The sequence below is a fragment of the Tripterygium wilfordii genome, chromosome 21 (genome assembly GCF_013401445.1).
Source record: "Tripterygium wilfordii isolate XIE 37 chromosome 21, ASM1340144v1, whole genome shotgun sequence".
NCBI classification, from domain to species: Eukaryota; Viridiplantae; Streptophyta; class Magnoliopsida; order Celastrales; family Celastraceae; genus Tripterygium; species Tripterygium wilfordii.
The window spans coordinates 18,501,799-18,523,712 of NC_052252.1; the positions used below are offsets into that span (position 1 = coordinate 18,501,799).

A 21,914-nucleotide genomic window follows, 5' to 3' on the forward strand; every position below is an offset into this window, starting at 1 on the left:
AAAACTAGCATATAAGAAAGATGTGTTTCTCCTCTTCTCTACCTTGAGAAAATCAGAACTTGGGAAGTATTTCGCTTTTAGAACACGGCTGGAAAGAGAAGTCTTGTTTGTGACAATCCGCCAACATTGTTTAGTCAGTAACGCATCATTGAAAGCCTCACTATCTCTAAATCCAATGCCCCCTTGTATCTTCGATTCATATAACTTCACCCAAGGCAGCCAAACCTTATAGGTAGTCTTCGCATTATCACCCCACCAGACTTTTTGTAAAATCCGATCCATCTCATTACATAAGCTCCTAGGAAGCTTGAAAAGCTGTATTGCATAAGTGGGTATGGCCTGCAAAACTACTTTGATAAAAACCTCTTTTCCCGCCTGAGATAAATTCTGGTGAGACCAAGACATGACTTTCTTCCTCATTTTATCGAGAATAAATAATAAAGCATTTCTCCTAGATCGACCAACTATTAACGGAAGCCCCAAATACTGGTCATAATTAGTCGCTTCCACAACCCCAATAAGAGAAATCAATCTTGCTTTCAACATACTCGATGTAAATCTACTGAAGAAAATACTTGTTTTATTGTAGTTTATCAATTGCCCAGAGATTCTACCATACTCAGACAATAACCCAAATATGCAACTCCAATTTTCCTCCTTAGCACGACAGAACAAAAGACTATCATCAGCGAAAAAAAGGTGAGACACCTGAAGCCTGCCCCTTCCAAATGGAATACCTGGAAACATACCAGCATCATGAGCATAATTCAGTCTACTACTCAGGGCTTCCATGCATAAAACAAAAAGGACTGGGGAAAGAGGATCACCTTGTCTAATACCTCTTGTGGGGAAGATTTGATCTGTCAGGGACCCATTCACAAGCACTCTATAGCTCACAGAAGTAATACATTGCATTATCCATCGCTGCCATCTCTCAGAAAAACCCAACCGAGACATAACCTTCATCACAAAATTCCACTCGACCATATCTTAGGCCTTACTCATATCAAGTTTCACTGCCATATAACTGGTTCTACTTTGAGCTATAAGACTTATGGAATGCAACGCCTCATAAGCCACTATCACATTGTCAGTAATTAATCTGCCTCTAATAAATGCAGACTGATTTCCACGGATGATTTTTGGAAGAATTTTTCCAAGTCTCGTTGCCAAAATTTTTGAAATAATTTTGTACGAGACGTTACACAGACTAATGAACAGCACTCCACACTTCCTCACTGGTAACATTACGGCATAGTGCTTCATTCATGCTTGAATCAACTACGTTCATTAATGTATCCAGAAAAGAGTACTCACCTACAATAGGACCTGCCATAAAAAGTCACCCAAAATAGTCATGGAATGCCTCTTTTACTTCACACTCTAAACTTCTAAGGCAGCCCTCTTCATCAATAATCCGTTCAATACATTTCGATTTATGCCTGAGTTTCATGCTATTATGAAAAAAATTAGAGTTTTGATCCCCAGCTTTTAGCCAATGCTGCTTACTTTGGTTTTTAATAACCTTTTCTTCCTCTTCTCTTAAAATATTCAGCTGATGGCGAACTACCGAGATTTCTTCTTGGTTAACATGACTCTCAGCCTCCACTAGTACATCGAGTTTGCATTTCAAAACTAACTCCGCTTGCTTTTTTTCCTGTCTATCCTTCACTATCCACTTTTGAATATGAGAACCACAATGCTTCGAATTCTTCTACAAATTGGAGAGTGTTCGTTGTACTACTACATTAACTGACCTACGAATCCAATGTTGTTGAACAAGTTGATGACACTTTTTTGTCTCCCCCCAGTTAGGTTCATACCTGAATCTTCTAGTATTAGGTCCCCGCACCAAGAATCTACTATCCCAACACACATACATACAACTATGGTCTGAAGAAGCTGTATTTATATACTCAACTTGATACTGAATCCACTTTTCCAACCAGCCCAAAGATGTCACAACCCTATCCAAACTTTCCTTAACAAAAGACTCCGGATCTCGCCTCCTATTACTCCATGTGAATTTGTTCCCTTTATACCCCAGATCAATCAGATTACAATCAGACATTACATTGTTAAAATAATCAATCAATACTGCATTTGTAATACTCCCCCCTACTTTCTCTCCCCCCATTCGATATTGCATTGAAGTCACCAACACATAACCATGATAACTGAATAGAGTTAGAAAGGGAACGTAACAATTCCCAAGAGTACTTCCTTTGAGAGACATCGGGATGACCATAAAAGAAAGTTAAATTCCATGGGGGAATATCATTTTTTTCATTAATACAAACATGAATATGCCTGGCAGAATACGATGAAACAGAAACATCCACTTCCTCCTTCTATAGTAACATCAAGCCACCACTCAATCCAACAGAATCCACTGCTAAGCCATGTTTAAACTTCAATTTATTATGAACAAAATCAATTCTTGAAGAATGCGACTTTGTTTCAATTAAGAAACAAATAAGTGGGACCTTAGTCTTCACCAAATGTCAAAGTTTCCGAATTGTAGATCGGTTCCCAAGCCCTCTACAATTCCATGCTAGGAGGCTCATTGATTCTGGCGGGAAAAGTATTTAGTGTATAGATTAGCATCATATATTTTTTCAAGGCAAAAAAAACTAAATTCATTGAGAAATGATAACAAGTTAAATATGTGTTTAATCAAACGGTAGAAAATACTTCACATTTGTATCAATTTTTGTCACCTTTAATTCTTTCCCCCTCAAAAAATACATGATGATGATCTAAACAATAAAAACATTATATTTATTATTTTTAAGCATTTTTTTAAAAAAAAATTGATGGCTCAAATGAGCCTAATATAGGCCCTGTAGTACCCCCATTTCATACATGTCCTATGGAAGTCAAAACATCTGCAATGCTATTGTTTGATTGAGTTTTTTGTTGAAGCGATGGTACAAGTGCATCCCATTTCTAATTGAAAAGTGTGTGCAATTGAACTCACACGCCAGTTCAGCCTCAAATCAAAACATAAGAGCCTCAACCATCAAAGGACCATCAGTTGAAGGAACCCTCCCATTGTCAACAGCAGTATGTATCATGTATAGATAACAATTAAACGAAATGTAGTGGTAATACAAAGAAGGACCATAAATTATGAGGATTCCTATGCATCATCTGTCATGTCATCGTCTATCATGTATAAGATAACAATTAAACATCGAAGCTCATATCACGATAGAAGCCTTGTTAAAATCAATCAGGAATGACAATATGTACAATACTAGATTTAAATGAATTATCAATACAGTAAAGACAAAATCAAAATACTGACTTGAATTGAGAATGAGGATAGCGTAATGCTATGTCCTATAGCAGAAATTCGCCCCTACTCTTGTGCTTGTAGTTTGATGAGCGTCTGCCACCAGGATTCAATAATCTATAGTCAAGAATCGAGCACTTGATTTTTGGTCCTGACGAATTTACTAGGTGCTTCTTCTCATATCAAAATATATGTGTTAAAGGTTTGAATATAATAGAAACTCACGTCATTCCTTGTATTTATAGAGTACCAACATTCTTCTCCCTGCATGTAGTTATCATAGAGGAGTTGTGTTAATCAGACACAACTATTCAAAACATAATTGTTGGATAAAACCGCATCTTTGTATCTTTATCCAATTTGGAAAGTTTGTTAGGTCCACACTTATAAACTATTCTTTCCTTCTCTACTTTTTCAATGTGGGACTCTCTTATTACTATACAAAATCCAACAAGCCCTAATTCAGAACATGGATAGAAGCCCTAAACCCTAAACATAGAAGTCCTAACTCAAAATCTAGAAGACACATGCTTCATCTGAGGAATTGAGGACCTACTGGTATAACAATAACACTTTCGAAGGTGGAGATGAATGAACTCCGTCGTTCATGTTAGAGCAGGAATGACCAAGATTTTGCGTAGCAATAAGAAAAACGGAGAAGATAATAGTTTCGTGGTTTTTGTGATGAGGTATATCATACCCTATTAGTTAAGGGTTTGTGGACTCAACAATAAAAACAAGGATATTTCTATGTAACCAGAAAACTATCTCAAATTGATCAAAAGGAAACAATTTGGAGAAGACAATAATATGATTTCAAAATTGTCTAGAAATATGCACCACAAAAAAACCGTTTCTTGCACCAAAACAATATATTTGTCTCAGAAATTGTACTGAACAAATGTACAATATATTATTGCCCAAAATTGTTAACCAAATGGACTCATAAGAAAAAGATAAAAACTCTTATGCTTTGGTTCCAATTATCACCTAACCCTGTGGCGGACACGTTGAGTGAACGAGTGAGGGCCCAACTGCCTGTTTGGTGCAGCAGATCCGGAAGCGGATCCGTTGCACCAGCCTCTCTCCATGTTTGGTGTAGCGGAAATAGCGGATCCGCTAAAAAATAAAAAGCTCACTTGAGGAGCTTTTGCAGCGAAAAAGTTGCAATATTTTTTTGGGAAATTTTATTTACACCACATAAACTACTAAGTTTACATCTTTTTTTTTACTTTATAAGTTTACATCCATATTTGATAAGTTTACACCAAATATTTAATGGATATCCTAAACTACCCTTAATTTATAAAATTATGATTAACAAAGTGTTAAGTATACACACCTCATTAAAAGTGTTAAGTTTACACACCTCATCAATTGAACTAAAATTATATTCTGTATTTCAGTCAAGTATTTGGCAATGATTGTTTCGTCAAAATTGAACTGCTATGCAACAAGATGAATCAAGAAAATTCAAAATGTTGGATTTAGTTAAGCCAAATCACTGCACAAAGCTCCCATCCACATGATTGTTGTTTAGAATTTTTTTTTGTTTATCGAAATAAGATCGAATTTTGCATAAATTATATTTTTTGTGCTTTTTCAGCTCCTTACGCTCAACAGCTACTCAACCCATGCTCGAGCATAGATGTCACAATATTGAACAGCAGCTAGCGCTCAACAGGCACTCAACAGCTGCTCGACAGAATAAAATCCGAGAATTAGAAGTTCGACTTGTTTTAAAAGTTTCATTTGAGGTTTACGTGTTTATTATTATTGAAGGAAACCCTAGGAGGTTGGGAAAAGTTTAAAACATATATAAATACCTCATTACAAGACAATAAGGGGAGATCTTTTTGGAGGTTGACAACAAAGAAAGAAGAAGAGATTTCGACAATCGGGTATGATAGGTTCTAGGTAGCCAAGTTAAAAAAAAATTTATCACTAACACGTAACCCTGCTGTTGCCAAGAATGAAAACAACCAGTAAGAAACCTAATCAACAAGGAAACTATAACACAGACAGAGTTCTAGACCAACAAAAAACTACAATAACCCTAACTCAAACCCAACTCAAAACCTTTTTCTCAAATATATCGGTACCTTGTATCGATTTAGATTCATAAAATTGGATTAGACAAATAATCAGAGAGTATTTGTTGATCGTTTCGTATATGAGACAAACCCTAAAAAACTTACCTCTACGCCATCATCATTCTTTGTATAGTTGACGATGTTCTTTTCAAGTTGTTGAAATTGATAGTCATTCGTATAATCCTTCTGTGAATCGTTATCTTCCATCTTCAACACTTCTTCAATAAATCTTGCGTTGAAAAGTTTTTGACCTATAGAATTATATCTCTTTTTTGAGAGAATTTGTGTGTAAACTTATAAGTTTCTAGTATGATATGTAAATACATATTTAATATTTATTTTTAATAAAGGGTATATTTGTAATTCCAAATAAGGATAGATATGTAAATAAAAAAAATCAAAAAGTTGTCTAAACTTAGTAGTTTATGTGGTGTAAATAAAATTATCTTATTTTTTTAAAATTTTTTAAAATGGGGCCCACGTAATGATTACAGTTTTAAAGTGTGGCCCACTATTGTCTTTTTTTTAATTTAACATTTATATAAATAAAATATTTATACTTTAATTTTTTTAACCTTATGCGTGTTTACTTTTAATACATAATGATTTATTAAAATAATACAATGTAAATGCAATAAATTTCATTTAACATGTTATATTATTATTAATTCAGTAATAATATTAAATATAAATTTTCTAACAAATTTATAATTTATACTTCAAATTTATTAATACAATATTAATTTGATAATAAATTAATTTGTTAATATTTACAATTTATTTTACTAATTAACATTTTCAGTTTTGGTATAAAAAAATTTCTAATATACTTAAAGTAATTTTAATAATAAATTATATTTATTAAATTTACTTAAATAACAAAATGATTAAAAATTTATGAAAATTTATTATTAAATCTAAATAATACTTTTAATCAACAGTTTTTCCGCTAGCGTCAACTACTAGTTCACCAAACACCTCAGAACATGTTTTACAGCTTTAAACTCAACTTTTTTCTCACAACTTTTCAGCTAGCATTGAAAATCAAGCCAACTACTTTACCAAACGGACCCCTACGGATCACAATTCATATGTAGTAGAAGTAGAACAATAACAGAAAACTAGTAAACGTGGGTCGCGGTGGTTACTTAAACAAACCGTAAACCCTAGCGTTTCATTTATATTTATGTATAAAACCCTTCTCTCCGGCTCGCTCGCTCGCTCTCCGCACCTATGAGTACTCACTCTCTCTCATCTAATTTTCTCTCTCTCACTCTACATTTCTTTAAACCCCAGACCCAGAGAACCATCGCGGTCAATTCCAGCTGGGGTTTAGATAGAGCCTAAGATCAAATTCGATTATCGAATTTCCGGTTCTGGTTCATAGCTTCGATCCTGAAAATCCCAGAAATGGATCTCCCTAGCCTCGCCGTTATCCTTCAGGCCGCTCTTAGTCCCAACCCGAATGAACGCAAAGCTGCTGAGCAAAGCCTCAATCAGGTCCTTTGAATTATTAATTATTATTGCGAATTGATTGATTGATTCGCTGAGGAGATGCAGAAATGATTCTTGGTTGACGAAGGAATTGAATTAAGGTGTTTTAGTCGGTATTATTCTAAAATGAAGGTTGAAGCTTTTAATTGTTTTGCAGTTTCAGTACACACCGCAGCATCTTGTGAGACTGCTGCAGATAATTGTGGACAATAACTGCGACTTGGCTGTGCGGCAAGTTGCTAGTATTCACTTCAAGAACTTCATTGGCAAGAACTGGGCACCTCACGATCCAGGTTGGATATAATTCTTAATATTTTGATGCGTTTCTCTCTCTCTTAGAAGTTCATAATGTTGTGGGACCTTGTGGTGGCACAGATGAGCCACAGAAGATCTCCCAGAGCGACAAAGATATGGTGAGAGATCATATTCTCGTGTTTGTTGTGCAAGTTCCTCCTCTTTTGAGGTACATGTTGTCAGTCTTCTTTTTTTTTCCCCCATTTCATAGACTGTTTCATTGATATTGTTAAATCACCAACAAATTTTTTTTGTATATACTATTCGTATATGCCAGTGGGGACAACACTTACTCGTTGTGGCTGATCTTTTAATCTGTGCAGAGTAGGGTTTCTTCTTGGCACTAATAGCAATGATTAATGTTGGACAGGGTACAGCTCGGTGAGTGCCTCAAGACTATTATCCATGCTGATTATCCAGAGCAGTGGCCGCGCCTTCTTGAATGGGTGAAGCATAACTTACAGGATCAGCAAGTTTATGGAGCTTTGTTTGTGTTGCAGATTCTTGCTAGAAAATACGAGTGAGTATATGTTTTGATTGTTGCTGAAGAGAGATACTCAAGATGGTATACAAACCACCAGCAGAAATACTTGTGTCTATGCTTGCCAGTGGTTCTATTCTTAAGTCTTCAACTTCCCTCAGCAGTGAAGGAGTATAAATTGATGAATTTTATTCGACAACTTTGGATTTAACATAAAGGGCTACTAGTGGACTTTAATGGCACTAAATTTTACTAGATAGTAGTTACGTCTGACTCCATACTTATGTGCTTTTTATGCTATTTTTTAGGTTCAAATCAGATGAAGAGAGGGTACCAGTTCATCGTATTGTTGATGAGACATTTCATAATCTTATAAATATATTCAACAGGCTTGTCCAGATTGTAAACCCTTCATTGGAAGTGGCTGATTTGATCAAGCTAATTTGTAAAATATTCTGGTCATCTATATATGTAAGTTGTTTCAAATATTGCTGTCATTATCTAGATGAATTCATTGAAGTTGAATATTGCATCATTTGTAAGGGTTCTTTAGTTATTTCTGGACTGTGCAATAAATGAGACATCATACTGGAATTTACATTCCACACAATGTTATCACTTCCCTTGTTTGTGTATACTGCATTAACTGAAAATCTTGGTGTATCATGAAATCCTGCTGAACATGTTCCCCATCGTTTCCATTTTTCGGAAATTTGTTTTGAGATGTAGATAAATCATAATTACTTGAGGGTAAAAATGTCATTGCTAGAAGTGCAACTAAGTTGTCTTGTTTGCATGTTTACATTTCCCATAATTCCAATATGCGAAAAACAGTTATTCAATGCTTAAAAGTTTCGCATTTAACACATGTTTTACAGAGACAAGAACTGCTGTATTATTTTCCTGTGGTTTAAAATTTGAAACAAGGATGCCATCCTAAATAGGCGATTTTGAACATACAAGCCATTATTTTTATAAACGCTGAACCAATTTTCCCGTGTGTAAAAACTTTATGGAATATTGTAATTTCTGTTCTTTGTCATTTATCATTTGTGTGCCTTTCTTGTTTTTGTTCAGTTGGAGATCCCGAAGCAGCTTTTTGATCCAAATGTTTTCAATGCTTGGATGATTTTGTTCTTAAATGTTTTGGAGAGGCCTGTCCCCCCAGAAGGCCAGCCTATGGATCCTGAGCTCAGGAAATCATGGGGTTGGTGGAAGGTGAAAAAATGGACTGTTCACATTTTAAACAGGCTGTATACTAGGTACTTTTGCAACTTTGATTTTGGTTTTGAACAATGGAAGATTGTGATGTCTTAAGTCATGCCATGCCCTGACCTGTATTCCATTAATGCACTATAGGTTTGGAGATTTGAAACTTCAAAATCCAGAAAACAAAGCTTTTGCTCAACTGTTTCAGAAGAATTTTGCAGGGAAAATTTTGGAGTGTCACTTGAATTTGTTGAATGTGATCCGTATGGGTGGGTATTTACCTGACAGAGTCATCAACCTTGTTCTTCAGTATCTAAGCAACAGGTTTGTTTAATATAGTTGCTCAGTGAATATGATCCTCATGCTATTTTTAGCTGCTTTATATAAGCGGGTAATATTTTACTCCTAATATATTTTTTTTGCAGTATCTCGAAGAATAGTATGTACAGTTTGCTGCAGCCTCGACTTGATGTTCTGCTGTTTGAGATAGTTTTTCCACTAATGTGCTTCAATGATAATGATCAGAGGCTCTGGGAAGAAGATCCACATGAGTATGTAAGGAAGGGTTATGGTGAGTGATCACAACTAGCTTGATTAATGGAAAGACCTAAAAATTAGAAAAGCTTTCTCATGTATTATCTTGCTTTGGTGCAGATATTATTGAAGATTTATATAGTCCAAGGACTGCTTCCATGGATTTTGTCAGTGAGTTGGTTCGGAAACGTGTGAAAGACAACCTTCACAAGTTTATTCAATTCATTGTGGAGATTTTTAAGAGGTAGTCTTTCACATTGACATCTTCTACAGATGGGGCATAGTTTTAGCTGTCTATTGCAACATTCTACTATGAAATTCATGCATTTTTTTTTATGGTATTTAATTATTTCAATTTCTTAACTGAAGATATGATGAAGCACCAGTTGAGTATAGACCCTATCGCCAAAAGGATGGTGCGTTACTGGCTATTGGGGCACTTTGTGATAAACTGAAGAAGACTGAACCCTACAAATCTGAGTTAGAGCCTATGTTAGTGAGGCATGTTTTCCCTGAGTTCAGCAGTCCTGTTGGTCATCTTAGAGCCAAGGTGGTTTGCTCTCTACTGTCAATTGTTTGTCAGTTATTTTATTCTGCAATTTTATGCATCTTAGAGTTAAAATGCATTTTACTTTATGTCTATCATTGTTGGCCAACTCTTGATTCATGCAAATTTGGCATCCTTAATTATCTGTCTCTGTGTGCAAGTGCTTGCATGTATTTGATTAATTCAACTAGGCTCGCGAGTATATTGTTTCTATTCAGGAAACAGGAAACAGGAAATGAAATGAATAATGATAATTATTTTTGGTGATTGAATCATGAATATTATGATTTCTCTAATTTCATCATTCTTTATGTTATGTACTTATTTCTTAAGTTAATTTTGCCCCTACAAATGTTTTTTTTAATATCCTATACAAGGATGAAATGTTCTTCCATGTAAAGGCTGTTGTGATTGTCAAGCATTAGTAATGGTAAGAGTATTCTTTTGATGAAATCAATTCACTTGATGTGGCTTAAGATATAAACTCTTATATCGGGTTCAATTTTGATAGGGAAAAATTAGCTGGTCTATTATCCGTCTGATTTTCTCATAGACCATGTAGCCTACCACAAACTTTTGGGATAGAGGCTCGGATGATGGTGATGATTGTCCATCTGATATAATTATGCACATTATCAGTATCTTGTCTTTCATCCTTGTATCAGTGTTTGTCAGAAGTACTTTTTCGGTATTTGTTAAAGAAACAATTAAGCTACTGTGCTATGTAGGACTATTGAAGCTCATTCATTGAAAACATCTTTTCCTATATGATACTTGATTTTAGCTACAAAATTTCATCTTGTGGTGCTTTTTCTCATTCTTACACTATTGCGATTTGTTTGTGATGATAATAGGCAGCGTGGGTTGCAGGGCAGTATGCTCATGTTAACTTCTCTGATCCAGATAATTTCCATAAAGCATTGCATAGTGTTGTTTCTGGTTTGCGAGATACGGAGCTTCCTGTACGTATTGATTCAGTTTTTGCATTGCGATCCTTTATTGAAGCATGCAGAGGTAAGAACTGCTGCACTCTAGTCACATGGATGCATCTGCAGTTTCACTTTCTGTTATTGTAGTTTGGGTGCTAAATAGAAATACATTCTTTTGTTTTTGTGTGGCAGATTTAAATGAGATACGCCCAATCCTTCCTCAACTTCTTGATGGTATGTGAATTTTTTGTTACTTTCATATATTATCATTGCTTCGCCTAAGAAATAAGGGAAAATTCTAAAACTCGGCCTTCTATCTTGATTTCACTTATCATCTATCCATTTATCTCATTCAAACACCTTGTTAATTCGTTTGTAATTTTGGACTTATGTCATTATGCTTTCTTGTTCTTGCTTTCCCTCCCATCTATGTATCTATCACTCAACCTTATGTTTTATGAAATGGAGTTATATTCATGTGACTCACTCCCCTCACTCTTCAGAGTTCTTCAAACTTATGAATGAGGTTGAGAACGAGGACCTTGTTTTTACGCTAGAGACTATAGTCGACAAATTTGGGGAGGAGATGGCGCCCTATGCTCTTGGATTATGCCAGAATCTGGTAGTACTTGTTTTTATTGAATTGTATGACATCTTGTGGAAATTAAAACCTTTTGACTTAACCATTTGTTATTTTTTTCCCCTCAGGCTGCTGCGTTTTGGAGGTGTATGAACACTGCTGAAGCGGATGATGATGTTGATGATCCTGGAGCTTTGGCGGCAGTTGGTTGTTTACGTGCTATAAGCACAATTCTAGAATCAGTCAGCAGACTTCCTGACCTTTTTGTCCAAATTGAGCCAACTTTGCTTCCTATAATGCGCAGGATGCTGACAACTGATGGTCAAGGTATGCACACAACTAAAAGGTGGCATTTTCGGTCGTTACATTTTGTGCCTCATGCTATGTGTTATGATTTGTTTCTGGCTAAACTTTTGTTTCATGGAATGGTTTTGTTAATTTAGCTTGCATATGTGTGATTTCTTGATACACGATATGTTTGAACTTCAATCGTTTATGTGGACAAACTGGTCTAAAATTTATTTTTCCTGAAAAGTGTAAGAACACGATATCCGTACAGGGCACTATGGGGGTGCCACCTGTGTGCAGGAACATTATTGTGAAGCTATACATGGCAAGACTGCCAAGACATTGACTACTTTTGATATCCTATATATTTTCATATTATGGTTTTTCCCAAGGCAGTAACAGTTCAGCCAATTTTTGTAAAGCTGTTCAACTAAGGGTTAGAGGGGGCTGCTGTAGTTTTTCTACAGCAGCTCACGCTGTAATTTCATTACAGTCTCGAGTAAATTTTTTTTAAATTTCAAAAAAAATATATTTGTATTTTGATCGTTTATACGAATCCAACGATATATCCTTTGTCTGAAACAAAAATCAAATTCAACATAAAAAGGACATAACAATTCTGAATCGTTGGGTATAAACTTAAAACTTTCTATGTCATTTTCACGTTGAATTTGTTTTTTGTTTCAAACAAAAAATATATCGTTGGATTCGTTAAACAAAATACTACAGACATAATTTTTTCGTTATTTTTAAAAATAATGTAGATGCTCAAAATTGCTACAGCGGGAGCTGCTGTAATTTTATTTACAGCAGCTCCCCTGCACCCTTCAACTAATTACTTTGAGAATAGTTTTACAATTCATAAATAATTATTTTTGTCATTGCTCTTAGTTTCTGTTCTAATTTCTGGAGAATTGGTGCAGCTGCCTCTTATAAGCGATGTTTTTTAGGAAAATAAAATAATAGTTTGTTTTAATTTTGTCCGACTTCCAACAAATTCTCGTCTGCCCTGCAGGGCAGGTGCATATGAATCACTCAGGATTAGAAACATGTAGAGTGATAATGTTCTTGGAGTAAGGAGAAATTTATGTGCCTTAACAAAAAGGAGAAAGTAACTTTTATGTTGGATGTTGGGCATTAGTTTTTTTGGTTAAATAAAAACATATTTTGTAAACAGTTCATGGAATTATGTTGCTAAGAATCATTTTCAGTTGTCAAACTCCGAAGAGCATATAAAAGGTGTTTTAACATGCTTTTGGACAGTGGTGATCTATCATAGCCCTGAAATGACTATTTTAGTTCTTAATTTTTTACAATCTTAGAGAAATATTGTATCTAATTGTGCTTTATTTTCAGTCTCCTTTGACGCTCACTTTCCTGTTATACCAATGCAGAGGTCTTTGAAGAAGTTTTGGAGATTGTTTCCTATATGACATTCTTCTCTCCGACAATATCTCTGGATATGTGGAGTCTTTGGCCTTTGATGATAGATGCATTGGCAGATTGGGCTATTGACTTCTTCCCAAGTATGGTTTCAGACTTCTGCCTATTTCTGTTATTTTGATGGTCGTAATTGTTTCTCCTAGTACTGTTTATTTATGAACGAAAATGAATTGTGTAGTGAATTAGTTGATTGTTAGATTTTGGTTGCACTTATTTCTTTTTTTTTACGTATTCTTAGTTTTTGATGAGGTTAGAGTGCAACACCTGTAGTATGGCTTGTGAACTAGAACACCGGCAACATGCGGTGCTATAGTCCACATATACTTATCTCAAAAGCTCTCACATATTTGTTTGATATGTGCTAACTTATAAATAATATTGGTTGAACTGTGGTTTGTGCTGTTGAAGTCAATTAAGAACCTGGGAAATTTTGTAATGCAACTAGTGGTTTGTTGAAATTTCAGAGGGATTGTTTGTAAAAGAGAGAAAAAACTCCCTATTAATCTTTCATTCTTGATAATTAAAACTTAACCTATTGATCTTTTTGCCTTGGCGTTGTAGTGGGGAAAAAAGGAAGATCTTCACTTTCTGTATTGTATGTGTTAATCACGGATTCCATGTAATTTAAGTCTGCATTTACTTGATGGACCTCACTTCCTCTGCTTCCATTTGCTGATTCTCAATTTCTCATAATGATACCTTATTGAGCAGATATTCTTGTCCCTTTGGACAACTATATATCCAGGGGAACACAGCATTTTCTCAGTTGCAAGGAACCGGACTACCAACGGAGCCTTTGGCATATGATTTCTTCCGTGAGTTCCTTTTATTAGCTTAAGTTTCATCTATGATCAGGTTCTGTTACCTTGTAACAGGATTAGAAATATCTCTTTGACGGCTTTATATTCCTTACATGATTCTTGTTTCTGTGAATTTCTAGGCTGATTACTCTATGTGCTTTGTTTTGATTTTGCAGGTCATGGCTGACAAAAATTTAGAGGACAATGATATTGAGCCTGCTCCTAAGCTCATTGAAGTAGTTTTCCAGAATTGCACAGGTCAGGTGGATCAATGGGCTGAGTTTTATCTGAGCATCACTGTTGAGCGGTTGCGTCAAACTGAGAAGTCATACTTAAAATGTCTTCTCATACAAGTGGTAAGGGATAGGAACGAGCTTTCTTTTTTGCTGGAGATGTTCAGGTTAATTATAAAAGGCTGTTTCTCATCTATAGTTGATGAAATTTATATAATGTCTCATTATTATTTGAGAATGCTGCTTTTATGAACTCGAGAAAGTTTTGACATTTTCTGCAGATTGCAGATGCTCTTTACTATAATGCAACTTTGACACTCAGCATATTACATAAACTTGGTGTTGCCACAGAGATCTTCAACCTTTGGTTCCAAATGTTGCAACAAGTGAAAAAGAGTGGTGTTCGGGCTAATTTTAAAAGGTTTTCAGTATATATTTTTTGAACAAATATGGTTCTGTTCATGAACCCTCTCTTCCTCCTCTTATTTGTACTTGTTGCAAGTTTTTACATATTTCCATCTCCCCTCTCAAAGGAAAGGACTGGTTTGGTTGTAAAAACTGATTTTTGCCATGCAGGGAGCATGATAAGAAAGTTTGCTGCTTGGGGTTGACATCACTACTGACACTCCCTGCTGATAAGTTACCGGGAGAGGCATTGAGCCGCATTTTCAATGCCACTCTTGACCTGCTAGTTGCATACAAGGATCAAGTTGCAGGTCAGTCTCTTTCTGTATGTGTATATAACCCAAAGATATTCCTTCCTTAGTTGGCCTTAATATTGAGGCTAAATTACATTGACAACTCTTGTGTTTTAACCTTAAAACTCTTTGACCCTATCTTTTGTCCATTTCATAGACTGGAGCCCCTCTACTTAGAGAAATGCTCCAGTAATTTCTTCTGCGAATGCTCCATAGACTTGACAGATTTTTAATCTAGACCGCCAGGAGGGCAAAAATTCCCAGGAAAATCCCACTTTCTTGCCTGAGCTTGTTGACCTGCTGTCAATCAAACAGGAAAGGCAAACACATGTCCAAATTTTTTAAGGAAAGGTCATTTTTCTGATTATTCAAGAGTCATTGGAAACTTTTAAGAACCATTGGTACATAGAGGGCGTAAAACAAAAACAGAGCATAGAATGGGTTATCAAGAAAATCATTCTGTATTCTAAGAGACACACAGACACAAAGTTGTACCAAATCAATCAAAGTTCTTGCAAAATAATTAGGAGGGAGAAGTGACTTTGTAAACGAGATGAAATGAAACTCCATGCTAGAACCCAACTTGAAGACATGTTCGCTCACTTATCCACGTATCACAGATACCACTGAAGAAAAAGGGAAAATACAAAACCATGCTTGCAGTTTGCCATAAAGACACTTAACCCCTTCTTGTTTCAAAAACTCCCCATTAACCTCCCTTGCAAGACCCTTGGTGTCTAGTTTAGAAAATACGTAAAATGCCCTTAGTTCCCATACTTAAATGTCTCCATCTCTTGTATTGTTTCAATTGTTTTTCTTATAGCAAATTATTCTAATTATATCATACTTGTGCATTATATTTTTATGTAAATATTTTTTTAGGTATCAATTTTTTTGGACCAATATTTCAGTTTAAAAGATGCTTGATATGCAATAACTATCTACGATACCAACATTTTTATCCATCTTAGTAATAATAAAAATACTCTTTTACTTGCAACAATTGAAGATAAGTATTTTTCTTTTATTATGTAATGATTATAATTTTTAATTGCAATGGCTAATTTTTTGGTATAGCATACTTATCACATAAACAAGAAAATATTTTTAAGTTGGAAGTACGCTACACAAAAAGTTTGAGTTTCGACATAAAATTGAATAAATACTAAAAACATTGCAATATTATAAGAGACGTATGACGGAAGGGGGAAATAATGGTAGTTGAGGCATTCTTTTGCTATAAATGAGTGGGGCAATCTGTTCATATACCAAAAATGGAGGGAGGTTAGTGCCTTAGTGGGCCTTTTGAAACTAGAGGGGTAAGGTTTATGATATCTTAACCAAAAAAGAAAGTCAGCTAAAACACCAAAGGAAGTAACGGTCTATCGAAAAAAGATACCTGGAAACAATGTGGAATAGTATTGTAACTGAACAAAAATAGAGTTTGAAAATGAAAACCGAAAGAAGATGAAGAAAGGGGAACATTCACGAGCTAAGTTGCATTTAGAAGAATTGCAGTGTGTGCTGGGTTGCGTTCCTTAAGATTGCCCACTTTATGTGATGCCATGTGGAACTGAATGGCTGATTTATTGATATGTTTGGTGGAGACATATTTAATGTTGTAAGAAGCAGAATCAGATATATTGCTAAACTGTGGTTACAAGTATACAGTTTCTTAAAATCTACTGGTAGAAGGGGCTTTTGGATCATTACCATGTGTTGGAAGAGGTCTTAGACAACTAATACAAAGGACTCTAGTTGTTTGCAGCTAAGATATAGTGGGCTTTTTTACAATTTAACGTAATATTTCTTTTGTTCAATTTTCTCTTTTAAATTTTGTAGCGATAAATAAATGAACTGTTTGGCATCATATTAGCTGTTATTTTATTTTATTATTTTTGTTGCTTTTCTTTGGGTTGACTGAATTTACAGAAGCTGCAAAAGAGGAGGAGGCCGAAGATGATGATGATATGGATGGCTTCCAAACTGATGATGAAGATGATGATGACGACAAGGAAATGGGAGTTGACGCGGAGGATGGCAATGAAGCTGACAGCATTAGGCTTCAAAAACTTGCTGCACAGGTATGTACACATCAATTTCTGAATCAAATACCAATGTACATGCAATCTTCTTCCTTTTTGTTGATCAAATTTCAAGTTCTGACATTCGTAAACGCGCGGACAGTATTAAAGAAGGGTGGTTTTAAGAAAGGTGGTAACATATATAGTGTATTGGGGATTGCCATTTCAAATGTTACCTGGTAGGGACTCCAGAGTTCTGATAAGGAGATTATGAAGGGGAGAATAGGAAAAAAGAAGAAGATGACGTGCTGGTGGTTTAGGCAAGGAGATAGGGACTCTATGATAATCTTTTGGAGCAATGACAACTTGCTCATTTTTGCTAGGGGTTTTTTTTTAATGAGCGATTTTAATAGGTTTTTTACTTATTAAATCCCATCAGTTTCCACCAGAGTAGAGCAGGACTCTGGCTTCATTATTCTACATTTAGAATGCCAAACCATCTAAATTCTATAATGGAAGTGACTGGCTGGTTCTCAGTTCAGTCAAATACCTATATTGGAACATTTTGGGTTTGTTCTGACAGATATTGGTTTCTTTTATGTTCAGACTTCAGCAGCGATAGACTTTTGGGAGTATGTGATGGTTGGATCACAATGAATACCATGTTGTGTTGTCATTAATTGTTTGCTTTGTGTTAAAATCATGGTGTTAGCCATTGGATATCATCAAATTCTATACTTACTATATTTCCATAATTCTCCCTATCAGGAATTGGCTTTTAAACAAGTTATTTGTAAAAACTATTATTAGAAATTAACGCGATCAACATGGCTGACCATTTAAAGAACATGGAAACTTGATTTTCTGCTTTAAGGAAGCTTTTTCGTCATAGGTTTTGACATTAAATATTGTTATATGTCGTGGCACTTTGTCTGCATATGTGGCAAAGATCATATCAGATTTCATAATAATTTCTTACAATTTCTTCATTTATGTATTCTCTGCCCCATGTATATTGCCAACGATGCCATGCTTTGATTTCACCTTATTTTTGTCCATGTTTTCATGAGTTAGAATTCCATTTTCTTGCTGACATGTCAGAACCAACTTTGTCTTGAGTGAAAAAATAAACATTCAAATTACAGACTATATTTTGGACATTGTCTCATTTGTACACTGGTACAGTATTAAGCTTCCTCGAGTTTGGGGTGGGAACTCGTGAGGTATGCTGTAATCCAAGGGTGGGATAAGGGAATGCACACACGCTTGGAGATGTGTACACACCCAACATCTCATCCTTGGACGTGACACAGCTGCTTATAAGGTGCAGCAGGTTTCCCCATCCCCTTAGAGCATCCACATCAGATTACCTAAACATGAGTATGTCTGTAAAATAGGGAACAATTATAGAGAACTTGTCAAAAAACACCTCTACATCAGATTCCCTAAACTCCCCCTATTATAAAGACTTGCTACAGTGGTTCCCTAAATGTAGGGAACCACTGTAGCATTCTCTACAATTAAATTAATAATTTCTCTCATTTGTCTGACATACCATCTCTCTTCTGTCTCACATACTCTCTCTCACCTCTGATTACAGTCGCTGCAACTTGCGGGTAGGGGTGTCAATCGGTCGGTATGGTCGGTTATTTGGTATATTCATCCCCGGGCCGGAAGTTCGGTTTTTTCATTAGTGAAAACCAATGACCGATCGGTTTTTGTAATAGTGAGGTTATAACCGACCATTCCACTTTGGTCGGTTTTGGTCGGTTTTTCGGTTAATACCTCAATTTAGAATAATTAGATCCATAAAAAATCCGAAATCAATACCTGATGAATTAAACCATTGAAATCGCAGCATTCTATTAATATCTCATTCTCGTATTAATATCAAATAATTAATGGTCCAAATTGTAGAGTTATATATATGTAATTATATATATATATAATATTAATATATACTTATTATCTAAATATATTAATATAAATCTCAAAGTTTGGGTCTATTAAGTTATAAGTAGTAAAGTAAATACTAATGACTAATCATTATATACTATATAATATATAATATATATAAATATATATTATAATATTTATTATGACGGTCGGTTGGTTTTATAAAAATATTCGAAACCGACCAATTATTTCGGTTTTTTATTTTAAAAAAACCAATCGATCGGTTTTCAAAAAAGAAAAATAATTAAACCGACCAAATGGTCGGTTCGGGCGGTCGATTTGGTTTTTTCGGGTTTTTTTGACAGCCCTACTTGCGGGTCTCTGCCGATGCTCAATCCAGATAAGACCGATCTACATTGTTAATTGATTATCGTGGCATCCTCATTCCTCTCCTCTATAACCAATCTTCACCGTTTTTGTCTTCACTGCCGATGCAACACAACTGCTTACGAGCTCTCAGTTTGGATTTCTTTGTAAATCAATATTTGTATCACCATTTGTACTCCCACCTACAATCACCACCCACCACCAGAACATGGCCGCCTCAACCGCCAGCTGCCGCCAGCACCCACCACCACCCCACACCCATTCACCCTATTTTCTCACCTTATCACCAAATCGCATGCTTGGTCTCCACAACATCCTCCTCATGGCTTCTTCTCAACAGACCCAAAACCCACACACCATTTCCTCCGATCACCACCACCACAACAACAACCCAACTAATTTAAGCAATCAAATTCCTTTCTATTAATTAAAATAGAATTAATTTATTATTTTAAATAACATTAATTTATATTAATAGAATAATAAATGAAAGAGAAATAAATATTATTTTAATGAAGTAGAGAATATGATAGGTAATCTGATGCAATGTTGGTTGGATAGGGAATCTGTAAAATAGGGAAAAGTGACATTTTATCTGTATTTTAGGGAATTTGTTAAGAGAAACTTATGCAAATGCTCTGAGATAATGGTTGTTGTCAATGTGGAGTTGTGGATAATTATAATTGTGGATAGAGGGTTTGTTAGTTTAATGAACTGATTTATAAAATCAAATTATCAGTAAGAGAGCTGTTTGATTAGGGTTGATGTAAACCTATGTTAAAGTTGTGGTTGGGTAAGGCTCAACAAATTTCTGATCTTAATTCAAGTTGATACAGGCAAACCTATGGTAGAGTTGTAAGGGTGCAACCTAAAGGTCACAGGTTCAACTCGTGGAAATAGCTCTCTACATATCATGTGAGGGTAAGGTCGGTGTATATTTTGCTTGTCCCTTACCTCACACACTTGAGGGAGTTTTGTGCACGGGTATTGTTTACATTTTTTACCTTAACGCAAGTGTATGCACCAAGGGGTTTTCACTTGACCGTTACTTGGATAATACAGGCAAAGGCTTTCCGGCCTAATGACGATGACGATGACGATTCAGATGATGACTACAGTGATGATGAAGAGTTGCAGTCACCTATTGATGAGGTGGATCCTTTCATTTTTTTTGTGGATGCTGTCAAAGGTAACTGACACGTCTTCCCTGCGTTTTCTGGAAACTGATGTCAATTCTGCTAACAATTTCTGTCATCTTCCTTCATCCTTTTTCTTTTGTTTTAATTTTCTCCTTTGTCAATGAAGCTATGAAAGCATCGGATCCATTGAGGTTCCAGACCCTTACACAAACACTTGACTTCCATCATCAGGCGCTTGCAAATGGTGTTGCCCAGCATGCTGAACAGCAGAGAGCAGAGATTGAAAAGGAAAAGATGGAGAAGGCATCCACTGCTGCTGGTGTTTCATAACTTGGTTTTAGATGCAAGTGTGGCTCAGTTTTACTTCGCTCTCCTGGTTAATTGCTTTATCACATTCTTTTGGTGATGGTTTAATGAAATTTGAGAGTTGTTGCGGGTTTCACAGCATTTGGTCAGTAGTGAGCCCTGAAAATTTTTGCAGCTTGAAGCTTTGCTTGCCGAAGTTCCAATGGTGCAAGGGGTGTGATTAAGAGAACTCCTGGATGTGCATCTTCCTCTAACCATGGGTTTGGGTTTGGGTTTGGGTTTGGGTTAGGGTTAGGGTTAGTCATTGTCTGGTGCGTCTCTCCTCATTATTGTCCTTTTCTCATTCTGGTCCCTTTTGTTTTAGTCGGTCATTTGTTGGGGTAAAAAGTCCCTATTGATTTAGGAACCCATGGATCTGCTTTTGCGGTTAAAAATCAGTGGGGGTTTATGCATACATAATCCGTCCAGCGATGTATTATGGATGGAAATAGTTGGGGGTGGTTGACGGCTGTAAGGATAAATTTTTGGTGAAGCTAGCTGTATTCCTTTTCATTTTCTCCCATTTCTCGGGTATAGTCGATCTGTGAATTTTACTTGAATGCTACAGAATATTGGTTCAGTGGGACTTAAAAGGTTTTGGGTTGGATGCAGTGGACTTCCAAGGGTAGCTTGCTGCTGATTGTAAAACGGTACATATTCTTTACAATGTGGATTAGTGGAAAAGAATTGGTTTTTATGGGTCCTGCATTTCCTTTTGTTTCATTAGTCCCTTTTTTTTGGGATTAGTGGAAAAGAATTGGTTTGTATGGCTCCTGCATTTCCTTTTGTTTCATTTAGTCCCTCTTGCAGGTAGTTACGGCTCAACTTTTTTTCTCATCCCTACCTCGTACATAACCCAACCAAAGTTGACATGATAATTTTATAACATAAATTGGGTTATGTTATTTTGCCGGTGGCCTATCACTACTTTTCCTCTCCTTCTCAGTTCGTCGTCCTCCATTTTTCTACCCCAAATATTCCTTTTATGGCATCATCTTCTTCTTGAAGTGACTATTGACATATTCAGCTTGTTTTGCAGTGTGTTTGCATTGCTTTTCTTGGCTGTGATGAGGTGCACCACAGTTTTTTTTATGACATGTCAAACGCATTTTATCAACAGAATTCACCTCACAGCACCATAGTTTTTTACTTCGCAGTACCTTACCTCACTACATCAAAATATAAACGCTCTAAAACGCTTT

At 35.7% G+C, this 21,914-nt stretch overlaps 1 protein-coding gene across 1 annotated transcript; it reads left to right on the forward strand.

The window, feature by feature from the left end:
* The first annotated feature begins 6,602 nt into the window (after positions 1 to 6,602).
* LOC119988995 (importin beta-like SAD2) lies at positions 6,603 to 21,420 on the forward strand. Its single transcript, XM_038834273.1, has 22 exons — positions 6,603 to 6,891; positions 7,043 to 7,178; positions 7,261 to 7,348; positions 7,550 to 7,699; positions 7,969 to 8,131; positions 8,738 to 8,922; positions 9,020 to 9,193; positions 9,295 to 9,440; positions 9,524 to 9,647; positions 9,773 to 9,953; positions 10,805 to 10,964; positions 11,072 to 11,113; positions 11,383 to 11,501; positions 11,588 to 11,786; positions 13,142 to 13,273; positions 13,902 to 14,005; positions 14,167 to 14,346; positions 14,505 to 14,644; positions 14,800 to 14,939; positions 16,854 to 17,005; positions 20,291 to 20,417; positions 20,534 to 21,420. Exons 1-22 carry the CDS (start codon positions 6,802 to 6,804, stop codon positions 20,695 to 20,697), a joined length of 3,096 nt encoding a protein of 1,031 aa, XP_038690201.1. The 5' UTR covers positions 6,603 to 6,801; the 3' UTR covers positions 20,698 to 21,420.
* Positions 21,421 to 21,914: the final 494 nt, after the last annotated feature.